This window comes from Acartia tonsa, chromosome 9 (assembly GCF_053477335.1).
Source record: "Acartia tonsa isolate MP-2025a chromosome 9, ASM5347733v1, whole genome shotgun sequence".
NCBI classification, from domain to species: Eukaryota; Metazoa; Arthropoda; class Copepoda; order Calanoida; family Acartiidae; genus Acartia; species Acartia tonsa.
The window spans coordinates 48,047,459-48,063,019 of NC_137268.1; the positions used below are offsets into that span (position 1 = coordinate 48,047,459).

The following is a 15,561-nucleotide window of genomic DNA, read 5'->3' on the forward strand; positions in this document are numbered from 1 at the left end:
TGACCTTTGCTGTGACAACCCAACACCCAAAAAAGATTTCTCCAAAAAATCTGGTGTTACCTGTCCATCCTTCCGCCTTCCAACCACTTCTGGACTAGCGCCACAACTATTCTCCTCTTCAGAAACGCCTGAACAAGTTAAATTTCTCAAAGTATTGGGAAAGTCATAGTTTACTTTCAAGGTATTATCCACAGAGAAACATTCATCTGTAATCACTAAGTCAATCTTTTCATCTGGAGTCAAGTCTAAAGTACTCTCAATAACATATATTTTATCTCTTGGTACAATTCTCACCCCTTTATCTTTCAATCTACACTTTTCTAGGGGTTGAACCTCGAATAAACTATCAGAAATTGCTTTTGTCACTAAACACGGACCCACCCATAACGAGCAGAGTTTACGAGCTACACCAATCGTTGTGACGTCATAAAAAATATAACAATAGGAATTTATAGCTACCGGCCGACCTATCCTTTCTGTATTTTCTACCTGCAAATACTTCTCAGTTCTATCTTGTCCAGTCCTCCAATTCTTGTCAAGGCACTCCAATAACTCTGAAAAATTCATATGTTTAATTTTCGAGCGTGTTAACGGGTCAAATGAGTCAAGTGGAAGCTTAGGGTTTCTTAGAAACATCTTAAAATACGGGGAACATCCTAACCTCCGATTGAAAGAAGTGTTCATACAAAATTGTGTAGCTTTAAGTTTATAAGCCCAATCTCCATCTTGAAAACGCAAATCAGTCTTAAGAAACGAATACACCGATTGGTTGTATCTTTCACTGTAATTTGAATTTGCTGATCTTGGAGGGATAAAAATTTGTTCAATTCCCAACCTTAAACAAACTTCCCTAAAAACTTTTGATTTGAAGCTTTGTGCATTGTCAGTCCTAATTCGCTCGCATAGTCCCCAAACAGAAAATAAATTAAACTTCAGACATTCAATAATTGTTTCAGCTTTAACATCCTCAATAGCAAACAACCACACATATCTAGTACAACTGTCAACTACTATTAAAATGTGCTTACAAATGACTCCATTATATTCACACTCATTCAAAGGACCTAAAGCATCTATGGCTAACTCTGCCATAGCTTCCCCAGCCAAAGGAGAAAATTCTATATTATGATTATGTTTAGGTTTTTTACGTCTATTCAAACAAATGACACAATTTGCAACTGCCGCCGCTACATATTTAGATACATAGGGAAAAATGAAGTGACGATTAATCCTGCTCAAAGTTTCCAAATAACCCCTATGCCCCGCTGTAACATCTGCATGAGCTAACAAGAAAACTTTATTGTACATTCCAATAGGTACCACTACCCGTTCAATAAATTGAAATTCTTTCTGAAGCCGCATAGGTGAAGTCAGGATAATTAAACCATCCTTATAACTCAGATGTTCAAAAAATCTTAATATTTGTTTACCACGATAAGGCATTTGAGACAATTCTCTGGACGTAGGTTTGACATTATTTACAATAAATTTCCTCACCTCAACTAAAACAGGATCCTTCTCCAGGCTACGACTAAATTCTCTCGCCTTCAATCTGGATGATATTTGACTGGCCGTCTCTGCTCCAATTCCTGCAATAAGACATAATTTAGGATCTTCTAATTGATATACAGTATCCAATATTAACTCTCCTTGTTCGTCTGTCGATAATTTAGATATCCTATCTTTACTATCCTTTAATGCAGTACGTGACAATATATCAACATTAGTATGCATCTTGCCCTGCCTATGTACAACCTCATAACTGAAGGTGGATAAAAAATTTATCCACCTTATGGTGAGACCAACAAAATATCCGTTCTGCCTCCAAGTAGATAGATGTTTCAGTGCAGCTGAATCAGTTCTCACGATAAACTTCTTGTGTCTCAAATAACATTCAAATCTTTCAACAGCATTTACTAATGCACATAATTCTCCTTTATGTGCTGCATAATTGGCTTCATGAGTTGAACAAACACGTGACCAACACGATATCATCTTCTCTTGTCCATTTTGTTTTTGACTTAACACCGCAGACATAGCTGTAGATGACCAATCTGTATCCAACACAAATGGTTCAGCCTCCATTCTCCAATCCGGAAACGATTTACTTATTTCTTTACAGAACAATTCTCTAGTCTTTGTAAAAGCTTCCATACTTTTTTCATCCCATTCTATTTTACTACTGTTTCTAAATTTGTTCAATGGTGCTGTAATATCAGAAAAATTCTTGAAATATGAACCATAATAATTTATGAAACCAGTAAATCTTTGAATATCTTTACCTGTTTCAGGTACTGGCCAATTCTTAATCTTTTCAATATATGCTTGGTCCATAAATATGCCTTCTGCATTTATAATATGGCCCAGAAATTTCACTTCCTCTGCAAACAATGTACATTTTCCAAGATTAATCTTGAGGCCTGCTTCACAGAATGTTCGTAGTAGAATATTCAAATGTTCCAGATGTTCCTCCACATTCATACTATATACAAGAACATCGTCCAAGTAAACTAGGCAAAATGCCCTTAATTCAGGACTCAAATCCATTACTCTATCCATCAACTTTACAAATGCACTTGGAGCATTGGTCAATCCAAACGGAAGCCTCTTGAAGCAATATTGCCGTCCATTAGAACAAAATGCTGTATATTTCCTGACAGATTCCTTCAAATGCATTGAATTATATGCTGAAGTTAGGTCAATAGACGTAAAAATCTTCTTTCCTCCAAGTTTGTCAAATAGCTCACCAATGTTAGGCAAAGGGTAACAGATCTTCTCAGTTATCTCATTTAATGAGCGGTAGTCCAGGACAAAACGAACTTTCACCTCGTTAGTATTTCCAACCTTCTTCTTAACAGCAAAAATTCCAGAATTAAACGGTGAATTACATTCTTCTATCACATCTGTTTCCAACCATAAATCAATCTGTTCTTTTAGTTTCTCTGCATGATGAGGATTGAGTCTAATCATCCTATTCTTGAAAGGTTGAGCTCCAGGAACCAACTGAATATCATACTCCTCCAAAGTACAAGATCCAATATCCGTAGGATCAATCGATAATGCCTTGAAATTCTTTAAAAACAAACCAACTATCCTTCCTTTCAAAGAAACATTATCCTTTAAAAACGGAACTTTATCTAACTTCAATTTATCTTTAATAAAACGAATCTTCTTTAATGTTGTTGACACATCTTCTTTAACCCTGTTCTCTTGCAGCATTGCTATCTTCTCCGCCACAAACAAATTTCCAACCAAAGTACCAGCAGGAACAGATTTCGTAACAGTTTCAAAATTCGTGATTTTAGTCATAATTTTACCGTTCTTTCCCACCTCAGTAATTCCTTCGTTTATCAACAAGTTGTTTCGGCTACAGTAACCTTGTCTAGGAGCTATATAACACAACTGTCCTTCAGGCATATTTCCTTTAGTTGAAACTTCTACCACCACTGTACTCAATGCAGGAATTTCTATTCGATTTTTCAATGAACAAATCCATTTTTGGTCTTGTAACTCAGCTACATTAATCTCAGGTTTCTTAGTTCTTGCTTTCTCCATTTTCTCCAAAACTGTATGAACCAAATTCTTCACTACAATTTTCCGTTTAGCTACTAAATTCACACTGATTCCATGCATCTCAATCCTGTTGCCGTCTTTGGCAAATATCGTCTTCACGTTATTTTTGTTCAACCAATAACTGCCTAGGTTCATAGGTACAGTCATGTTGGAAATAACAAAACAATCTTCTCGAAAACTGTGACCTCCAATCTGAAATTCAACATTCCGAACAACACCATCAATCTTGATGCTGGAACCCTGCACGCCTGTAGCTTTCGAATCCGTTTCTTCAATCACACAATCAAGCTTTCTAGCCAACACTTGAGATATCAGGCAGCCTCTTGCATTGCCGCTATCAATTAAGGTCAGGATCTCCATGCCACCAATCTTTGTTGGAACATAGACTTCAGCCGCTCCAGCCGCCATCTCAGAATCTTCATGAAACTTATAAAACAGCTATCTAACTCACACCAACAGTTATGAGGTTGTAACTATCCAATTGTCTATCAAATAACTATCTATCTATCTACAACAAATAACAATAACAAAAGAACTGAATAAAACAATTCACTCACCGACAATATTTCATCCACCAACAGAAACGTCCAAAAATTCTTAATCCACAATCAACAACAGAAATTCTCCGTCCAACAGAAACTCCCCAAACTATTTGTTAATCCACAATCAGTAAACTTCTCTCCGACCAATCTAAAATATTACAAAATTTTAGATGCCAATTGATGGAAAATCACTGTACATAAGAATTAATATTGATATTAATATATATATATAACAAATTTACAAGACTATTTTTCGAACAGCAATATATATATAATGGTAATCAAATGGTAACAACATGAAATCATAACAACTCACCATCAAATAAATAATGATGACAGTATCTCCCAATCAACAAAAACACTCGTCTCAGCCAATCTAAAATAAATACAATGATTTTAGATGCCATAAATAAATGTTTCACTGAACCAATAACTTGTAACACAATAAAAGAAGTTGTATTAAGAAATATGACATGATCAAACATTATCAATCACCAAGCAAATTAATATTTCCAAATACCATAAGTTCAATTCTTTGAAATTCAATAAAATATTACCTAACAAAACTATTATTGTCAGATTAAACTGAGATGTATAAAAGGTTTAAAAGTTGAAATTCAACTAACTATATATCTCAATACCTGAGAGCACTTTCTTGCGCAGCTTTGCTTCTCTGCGCAGCTCAACTTTCTGCGCATGGCGCGCTCCAGGCCCGATAATCATTTCAGCTACCTCTATACACCGCCCCATATTGCGCATACCAGCTCTGAGAGACAGTGCAAATTTCTTTGCAAATATGGTCACTCCCCCTTTCTCTCAAACAAAAGAGACAGCTCCCCCATATCTGCGCATACCAACTCTGAGAGGTAGTGCAATATTCTTTGCAAATATGGTCACTCCCCCTTTCTCTCAAACAAAAGAGACAGCTCCCCCATATCTGCGCATACCAACTCTGAGAGACAGCCCCTCCCTTCCTTCATAGAAAGAGACTTCTCCACGATTATATCTAATGCATTATAACAATTTTGCTTCATGAAATTCTAAACTTCATTAAAAATTTTGCTGAATCAACATCACTAAATCGCAATATAATTGTTTTAAAATCGAATACTTTAAATCACAATAACTGACTCATCTTTTAAAACAATTTTCCACATTTCATCAAAATTTAATACTTTTCAAATATCTAATTTCACATTTTTATCAAATTTAATTCAATTTAAAATTCAATTTAATATTTTTCAATAGCAATTTTACAAAATTGTATTCCTAATTCATTTTTCATTTTCACTTTTTATTATTCTTATCCCTGTTAGACTCCACAACAGTCTGAAACAAAAATGAATTTTCATAATTTCAACAAAACATAATCAAAAACTAAATTAATTATTTTGATTTCCATTATAACATAATCTCGTAATTTCATATAGGCTTATAAACAATATGTTATCTTTTCATAATTCAAAATAAACCATCAAAATAAATTATCACAAAATTAGAGTTGCTTCGTTCACTCTTTATCATTAATTTTGTTTTGTTGTTGTTTATTTACAATGCGCATAAATCAAAACAATGCCGCGTAACAAGTAGAAAATGGAATAAGGTTTTATGATTATAATACATTCAAAACATTAAAACCATAAAATGTCATCTATAATAGCATTATTCCATGCCTCGACTTCCGCTACAAGGTCGTCTTCATAATCGCTTGCCCCTAAACCATCGACATGCGCCACTTCCTTCGTATCCTCCCCTTCATTCACCTCTCCTTCAATTTCACCAACCAATTTCTTTTTATCCAAACTATTTTCATTCTTTTTAAAACTCTTTTGCCCCGTCTTATAAGGAACAAAAGGCTTGTTTCCCCACCGCAAAAAGTATTTTCCTTTAGAATTAGGCAACTTTTTATCTCTAATATCAAAACAATCCCTCATCATGTGACCCTTTCTGTTGCAATAATAACAAATAAAACCACCTTGAATTGCGCCAATTAAAGGAATAAGTTCAGCTGGTCCACCAAATTCATCAGCTAAATCAATTTCACATTGATTTATTTCATATGACAAATTATCTTCATCACTAACCTGATCAATAGTTACAGGATTTGACTTGGAACCAACGCCACCAACCATCGTCTTAGCCAAAGCCATCTGGTTTGTTGTACATCCTCTAGCCATTGACCCTGAAATTTGATTAAATTGTAGCCCTTTAACAATCAATTGTGCTTTAACTATTAACTCTGTCCGAAACTTCGTTATCATTCGCACTTGTCCGTCACGCTCCAAATCCAATGCAAATTGACGCATCTGATTAGCCAAAAGTGGAGATAAAACCACATTACACACTTGAGAATAGAAATCCATAAACATATCATCAGTTGGTTTCGGATACGCACGTTTCCAGAAAGATAGTATCTTATCAAAAAATGCATCAATCTTATCATTCTCATGTTGCTTAACACTCAAATACGCATCTTTACACACATTTTTCATGTCGGGTGGTAAAAATGTCTCCCGCATCTTACACAAGTACCCCTTTAATGTTAATTGTCTATTCTCCATATCAGCAGGTTTTAGTGTATAACCACAAGCGGTTCTTACACCCACACATTTATCAAACAAAATTTCCTTACACACTTGATGATTAGTCATATGATAACGTCTAGTAGTCATCCAAAATCTCTCCAAATAATCATCAAAGAAAATCACATCATCGTCAACTGCAAATTCAGGCGCATTTTTTCTGAACTGATCATCAAGTTTAGCACACGTTTCATTGTACCTATGCACATTCTCCTCCCCCTGCGAAACATACAGAGATCTATCTGGTACATAAACAAGAGATTTACACCAACTAACCTGCGAATCACTCAGTCCAGCTTCAAAAAAATTGAGCGTATTAAAATCCTCCGCATCAACCTCAGAAAGGGCTGGCCACCACATGAGAACTCCATTATAGATATTATCCACAGCATCAACTCTAGACAATTCCCAAAGTTTTATGATCTTATCTTCATTTCCCTGCATACCACCAAAAATAGGTCGAGAACCACCAGCAAACAATTTAGGCTTCTCTTCTGATCCTCCAAATCCTCCAGATCCACCAGCCGTCCTCTGCCACGGCATAGAGTTATTTAAACCATTCTGCTGGTTATTCGACCCATTCTGCTGGGTATTCTGCTGGTTATTCGACCCATTCTGCTGGGTATTCGAACCATTCTGCTGGTCATTCAAACTATTCTGCTGGGCAATCTTTTCAAGAATTCGCTGCTGGCCAGTCATAAACTCATTCTCAACGGTCACATTCTCAGTCTTGATATCATTATCAACACTAGGCTCCACCACCTTATTAAGACGATCTTCCAAATCGTCCATCCGAGTAGCCAGTCCAGTAACCGCAGCAACATTAGTATCAACATTATCCGTCAACTCTTGAATTTTCGTCTCCAGTGGCGCTATACGCCCACCCAGCTCCGCCGCCACATTATCAATTCTAGTCCCAAGAGCATGGATCTCATTAACCAAATGCAAATCCTTCTCATCCTGAGACAACTTCCTCCACTCTTCAATGGTCAATCCCATCGCTCAACACAAAAAAATACCTGAACAAACTAAAAAGAAAAGAAATAATACAATTAAAAGAAAATCTGAGCTATAGATTCGTACTACACTACTGCGCCAAAATGACGTATAGTAATAGCAAGAACAAACAGCTAAATATTCTTATAAAGTGTATTAATTCAATACAAGTTTAACATACAATAATAACATTAATATTAAGACAACTGTTCACTTTTATGTTCGTATCCTGTTGCAGAGCAATGACTTGCTCCGAAACCGTGGATACCAGAACTAAAAGCTAAACTATATAATACATGCATTGCTCTTAAGTCAGGAAGAAAGGGACTATACATCACACTAATAACGACTATAACAGATAAAGTCATGAAATTTGAATGACCTATGATAGGCAAGAATATATATTTTTACCATTGGTCAATTAAAATGTATTCTGGCCTATCATATTGGTCATTTGTATTGTGTGACGTTATTTTTTCATAAGCTGCTTTATTTTTTTTTATTTTTTTTGGAGGGGGGGGGGAGGGTGATTTTTAAAGCATTATTTATATTCTTTCCTGTCAAATAGAAAGATTTGATAAGTTTTTTTTGTTGCAATTTTATTCTAAAAGTCTTACAATTTGTTCAAGACAGTAATCAGTCATTTATTTAATAGAGGTTTCAATAAATGAAAATATTTTTAAAAACATCTTGACTCCTTCGTTTTTGGATCCATAAAAATCTTTCTTTTCAATTATTGAACGCTCTTTGGTTTACATAATTGTATCGAAGGGAAGGATTCTCTTGAGGCATTGGTCGTGCCCTGTGTGAAATCCCATAGGACGTCCGAACCTTATCCTAATGCAGTAAAGACGACAATTTCCCTTTTTCTCCGGTCCCCGATTAGCGCGGCATGTGCATTGTTTTGTCTCCGACCCGCCTATCCCTTTAAGAAAGGTAACAGCTGAAAAATGGCATCTACTGGAGGCGCCACACAAACTAATCCTTACTTAATTCAGATACCTGATGGTGAATTTGGGATGGCGGTAAGTATTTGATGTCTGTTGAGTCTTCACATAAAAAAAATCCATCAGCTGGTAGAATTCCTTATTTTGTCAGTGGGCCATCCATTATTCACTTTGGGGCTTATTTTGAAAAAAAAGAAAATTTAGGAAAAATAAGTAGTTGTATGAGATTTTGGTTTCTTAAAAATTAAAACCAAATCTGCATAAGATAAGGAGGTCAATCTCTGCAAGCATGCACCATCAAATATTCCTCCCCCTAGTTTTTTTCTTTAAAGATAAGCCACTGTGAAAAATGTGTGGCAAGCTGACAGATTAAGGGATTTTGCCTCTAATCTTAGTCTTGCTATGTTTGGTCATTGGACGAATCATTTCATACACATCATATCCTTTTACAAAGTCAAAATATTAATTTTTCTCATAAACAGGAAAATGCAAAAAAAAATCATCAGCCATCATAATTTAGTTAGACAAATCCACTTCTTTATAAAGCAAACAATTTTTGTTAACCAAAAAATTCCAGCTAGTTTTGTATTGGAAATAAGATCATAGGAAAATAATTTAACATGCTATTTCTAGAAAGTAAACTTGTTTTTTTTCCTTCAAAAAAAATCTGTAAAACTATTTTTTATGGAAAATAATGATGTCTTATGCATGTAACTGTATGCATGCCTTCCTTAACCATCCATCATGCGAGTTCTATTAAGAAAAAAACTACTAATCACTCTTTTATTATTCAAATTTTCTATTAGGCAATTTATAAAAAAATAGAGTTGTTAAATAATTCATCATTTATTCAACCTAAGCTATTTTATCCTTATCAAAATAATTTAAGCAAAGGTTGAATTCATAATCACTGAACTGTCTGGTGTTTAGAAAAATCATTATTTATAGCAAAAATGTGCGCATTAGAGCATTTTGAATAATCTTGTATATTAGTGATCATTACTGCTTTCATAGTATCCACTGCTTCTTCTCATAGAGAAAATAATCTTTAAAAATATTTTGCACTAGAATTTGAAAAATAAGTTGGATTAAAAATCAGGTTTAATGCACCATGTTACCCCCCCCCCAAAAAAAAAAAAAAAAACTAACCTGACCTAACCCTTACAAGCCCCTATTTTTAGAGACATATTTAACCCTGTGGGGTTTTAGCAAACATTTAATATTTGCAATGTGAGTGTTTAATTGTAGAATAGAAAAAAAATAAAGGTTTGGTGATAAAGTAAATCACATTTTTAAAGCAAAATAGTTATTTCTCGCATCGTATTATAAACAGCTTTCCGCGGATATAGAATGTACAATTATAAGATGAAAACCAGTGTTTTAGCCCCGAGGTGCCGAAGGCACGGGCTAAATAAACTGGTTTTAATCTTATGATTGTACATTTTTATATTCGTAGAAAGCTGGATATAATACGATGCTAGACATAGTTTTTTCGTATGGATGAGAACCGGTTCCTATCCACCGGATTCGAATGAATACGAGAAATATTAATAGATATATTTTCAGACCCGGTTTCTGATTGGTTGTCCAAATAATGACACTCTGCTCCAGCCTATGGATCATATCCTAGCTCTGGTTCAGTTTGAAGATGAAAAGGAGAAAGCTGAATAAATTTGCAGTTACAGAGTGTCTCACAAAAAAGTAAATGTGTGAAAAATAACTTATTTTTTTTCGTGAGATATTATGTATTATATTTTGTAAATATATGCTATTTTAAGAGTGAAAGTATTTTTATTAATGATTAAAATTAAATGGTACTTGCTTGATAACTTGAAATGCCATATGCACAAAAAATTTTAAAATTAATTTTTAATTAAAAAAGCCAGCTTGTTTTAAATTACAAAATGCTCAAAAATATTTTTTACATGGAAAAAAAAGAAAATTTATTAAATTGCTTGAATAAATTTTATCAGAATGGAATGAAATATACTTTTATAGAAAAAAATCTAAAAAACTTTATGATAAAAAAGTTGAAAAATGAATAACACTGTACTGTGATCAATATTTAATAAAAAAGAAAGTAATTTTATTATATGTAATTTTTGATGATCACGGTTTTTTAAAAAAAATGTTTGTAAAAAGGGTGTTCTGTAAAATGTCTAGATTTTAAACTTAAATGTTTTTTTTTATAGAATTAGTTTCTAAATATACACACTTTTTTTAGAATCACCCTGTACTACTAAATTGAATTAGTTATCTATATTCGGGTAAAGTCCCTTTCGTGGCAACGCCTCTTAAGGGGCGCTTCGTCGTATTTTCAGAGTAGCTTTTCCCCTATTTCTAGCCCCTGCAAGGGGCTCTAACCCTGCGGGGAAATAGCCTAACCAAACTTAAGCTAACCTAAAATAACCTATCAATAGCTACTGTGAAAATGACGAAACGCTCCTTAAGAGGCGTTGCTGCGAAAGTGACTATACCCTTATATTCTTATTTGTGAATGTATCTTTAAGCAGTTTTACTAACCCACCATTGCATCATTAATTTGTCCACATACTCTTGCTCATACTATTTCATTTATTTTTAAAAACAAATGTCTTTCATATAATTTTAATCTAATCAGAAAATTAAAGAAAAATACTTCAAGCTTTAATTATCGAAAAACGCACCCCTTATGGTTTCCAATGTTTTCCTTACACACTTAATAAAAATAAAAGACGTTATAATTATTTCTTTAAATCAATTATTTTTTTAAAAATAAAATCTTTGATAGTTAATTGCAGTAATAGTTTATTGCATCGTATTATAGCCAGATAAGCTAAAAAACAGTTTTGTTAGCCCCGGGGTGGCGAAGGCCCAGACCAAAAACTGGTATTTATTTATGATTTTATTTAAATATGTGTGTAATACGATGCTATAAATGATTTTTCAGTATGACTGAGAACCGGTTCTAATCCAGTGGATATCAATCGGTTTCGAAACCATGCTGGAAAACTGAATCTCATTTCATTAAATAGAACCAAAAACTAAAAGCTTTAGTTTGCTCAAGCCCAACTGATTAACTTTTAATGTGATTTTGCTTTTATTTCTAAAATATGTATTGTATAGATTTTTTGGTGAAATATATTATAACCTTTCAGTAATATCATGGTGTTCCTATTTATAGACAGATAGATAGATATACAGAGAGGATATATTGGGCTGTTTTTTTAAACACTAGTCCCCAAAGTTTTATAATAACGTTTTCTTATTGGTTGACTTTTATTCAACATTGATTGGTTGGTTCATTAAGTTGATTGTCCAGACGTTTCTACCACTAATTGTAAATGAAGGGATAATTTTGTGTATCATTATTGGGGATGTACATCAATTTAATGGCCATTATCTTATCCTTTATGATTCCTGTTTCATAGAAAGAATTCAGTATCCATAGAAGCATACCTGAATAAATGAACAGATACATTTTTTTGGGCATTAATCAATTAATATCTTTGAATTAATTTTCTAGTAATTACATATTATTAATTTAATACTGCGCAATATTCCAGAGTTGCTTCGTTTTCTAGACAATAATACAACAGAATTGTTCTTTAACAAGGATGACACATCCATAAAAGGAAAGCTCCAAAATCAGAAAAAAGTACAAACCAACTATAACTCTTGTAGAGTGTCAGAAAATATCAAACAGAACATTAATTTGTGATTCAAAACAAAATTTAACATAAATTGTGTAAATACAGGATAAAAGTAAAGGGACATACTTTTTAAAAGCGAAGGTTTTCTTTAATTAGGGTCGGTCCGTCCTTCCGTAACGGATAGCTTTTTTCGTTAATTTAGAATTGTCCTATCGATTTCAATCTTTGTATGGTGATTGTAGTTAGGTACGATGTAGAAAGCGTAGCAACTCTATAATCATTACCAAAATGTCCGTACGTCCATTTTAATCATGTTGATTTTTTTACTTTTTTAACAAATTTTTATGTGATCTAATCTTCCGATTGGTCTGATTTTTGGTATATTGATTCCTTGGACAACAAAGTATCATATTATAAGCGAAGCAACTCTATAATCAAGTCCTAAAATTGTAAGTATGTCCATAAACATTATCCTGTATCAAGCAGTTTGTCAACAAATTAACTTACAATTTAGCTTTGACTCTTATACATTTATATTCTGATTATTCAGTTCTGACACTATATAAGTCCGTTTGTCCTACCGTTTTAGTGCTTCGCTTTTATGGATGTTGTCATCCTTTTTAAAATTTGATCATAGAGATGACACGCTTATAATATTGTACCTTGTTATCCTAGAAATAATTGTACTACAGATTAGATAAATAAGATAATTATATCATACAAAAAGTCAATAGTACAGGCTTTTTGATAAACATTATAGAGTTTCTACGCCCTCTAAATCGTAACTAACTGCTTCCGAAAGTTTGAAATTAATAGGATAATTCTAACATGTCTAGAAAAGAGCTAACCGTTACGGACAAACTAATTGACATTAATTATAGAAAAGCCTCGCCTTAAAAAATTCTAAAAGCAGACAAATAACAATAAATATTACCTTATCTGTAAGTAGAACATTAAGAAATAAAATACAATAAATATTTTTCCAGTAAGGCCTCGAAACCGATTAATATCCAATGGATTAGATTCGAGTCTCAGACATACCTAAAGATAATGAATAGCATAGTATTACAGTAAATTTTCCACGAATATTAAAATAAAATCAATACCTGTTTTTTTACCCCGTGCTGTCGGCCCCTCTAGGTCAAAAATTATTTTATTTTCATAATTTTAAATGTCCTCGGAAAGCTGCCTATAATACGATGCGATAAATAACTAGTTTCTATTTGTTGTAAAGTTTTCCCAAATGTTTAATACAATTTTGCTAAATTGTCCTGAGCATTACATTACTTTACATTTTACACAAACAAACATAATCTATTAAATTTAAAATAATTTTTAAAATTCATGAATAATAGTCATTTATCGCATCGTATTAAAGACAACTTTCTGTGGATATTAAAAAAAATACAAGACTAAACCAGTTTTGTTAGCTCAGTTTGACCGGGCTAACCAATTTTTTGGTAAAATTTCTGTAATAAAATGCTATACATCATTTTTCAGTATGGCTGAAAACCAGTCATAAACCAGCAGATATCAATCGGTTTCGAAGCCGTAATGGAAATATGATTATTATATATTCTTATTAATTTAATTTTTTGGCGCAATTAATTCCATGTACTGCACATTAAGGACATCCAGAACTTGAAGCGTAAATTCGCCCCTCGAGCGAGAGGTAAAAAAAGTTATTTGTGTAGGTTAGATTTTAACAAAGCATTTGATTTTTAAAAATATATTTTTTATTTGCGTTCATCTAAATTACTTGGATGCTTCACCAGATTTTCATGTACTCTAATAAAGTGATACTCGTAGCTGGCTATATTAACAATACCCTCCTCATACACCCCCTTTACCCTATCTCTAACTAAATGAACGAATGACCAATAAATGAGGTCCATATTAGCAACCTAAATTGACCAATTTCCCTGTCAATATATTCACGTATTCTATATCCATTTATCATTTAATACTTATATTTGCGATTACTTTTATTTAATGAAATCTTCCAATTTTTAACATTTACAAAACGGCCTGCTGTATTGCATCAAGATCCATGACAGATCTATATAGGAAATAAATGTCTATAAAGCTCAAGTTTTCCAAAGGTCAGATGTTAAAAACTCATACTAGTTCAATAATCAATAATAAACTCTCAATGACCAGAATGATAAGACCCATTATTTTACTCTATGAAGAATAAATTAAATTTTTTATTTCATGTTGCTATTCAAATTATATTGAAGTATTAAGTTTCTATTCATAAAATAGAAAATTTAAATTTATGATATAGTAAATCAAGGAAAACTAAGTTTTAATGTAATATGATACTAGCGACGCGCCCGAATGTGTTCAGATATTAAACTAATATTTAACATTTAGCTAAATAGTTTAACCCTTTCAGGACGATAATTTTAAACAAAAAAACATTAGGATCCTAAAATATTTTAAAGAAAGAGAGACAAAATTATAAATACGGTTTTAAATAAAAATAATGAAATTAAAATAAAGACGGAAGAAAAGGGAAGTGAGAGAGAGGGACATTAAATCTTTAAAAAATGATAAATAAACGAAACTATAAAAGTCGTAGTAATCTTTATAAGTAACTTGATTTGTAGTACGGTTCGGAGAGAGAGAGAGATGGTAGAAAAATGATTAATATTCGGGGATAGGCCAATGGAAAGTTAATAGTCGGGGATAGGTCAATGGAAGAAAAATGATTAATAATCTGGATAGGTCAATGGAAGAAAAAAGTTATTATAGGTCAATGGAATAAAAAAGTTAATAGTCGGGGATAGGTCAATGGAAGAAAAATGATTATTAGTCGGGGATAGATCAATGGAAGAAAAAAAGGTAATAGTCGGGGATAGGTCAATGGAAGAAAAAAAGTTAATAGTCGGGGATAGGTCAATGGAAGAAAAAAAGTTAATATTCGGGGATAGGTCAATGGAAGAAAAAGGATTAATAGTCGGGGATAGGTCAATGGAAGAAAAAAAGTTAATAGTCGGGGATAGGTCAATGGAAGAAAAATTATTAATAGTCGGGGATAGGTCAATGGAAGAAAAAAAGTTAATATTCGGGGATAGGTCAATGGAAGAAAAAAAGTTAATATTCGGGGATAGGTCAATGGAAGAAAAAAAGTTAATAGTCGGGGATAGGTCAATGGAAGAAAAAAAGTTAATAGTCGGGGATAGGTCAATGGAAGAAAAAAAGTTAATAGACGGGGATAGGTCAATGGAAGAACAGGGTTAATATTCAGAAGTGAGATAGCGTAGAATACAATTTTTTAGGTGGT

The 15,561-nt window shown here is 33.0% G+C and overlaps 2 protein-coding genes across 5 annotated transcripts in view; one reads left to right on the forward strand and one right to left on the reverse strand.

Moving 5' to 3' along the window:
- Positions 1–11,776, forward strand: part of LOC145329104 (calcium-activated potassium channel slowpoke-like) — a 282,479-nt gene extending 270,703 nt beyond the window's left edge. For 2 of the 4 annotated variants that reach the window (XM_080173138.1, XM_080173140.1), the window contains 2 exons: positions 8,692–8,718; positions 10,207–11,776. In XM_080173138.1, coding sequence (XP_080029264.1) covers positions 8,692–8,718; positions 10,207–10,311 — 132 coding nt within the window. In that variant the 3' untranslated portion in view covers positions 10,312–11,776. The remainder of the gene's footprint in view (positions 1–8,691; positions 8,719–10,206) is intronic. The other 2 variants (XM_080173139.1, XM_080173141.1) reach the window with 1 other exon arrangement.
- On the reverse strand, positions 6,204–7,772 carry LOC145329097 (uncharacterized). The gene is made up of 2 exons (XM_080173130.1): positions 6,974–7,772; positions 6,204–6,297 (listed from the first exon to the last, which is right to left on the reverse strand). The coding sequence occupies exons 1-2, from the start codon at positions 7,694–7,696 to the stop codon at positions 6,211–6,213; spliced, it is 810 nt and encodes a 269-aa protein (XP_080029256.1). The 5' UTR covers positions 7,697–7,772; the 3' UTR covers positions 6,204–6,210.
- Positions 11,777–15,561: the final 3,785 nt, after the last annotated feature.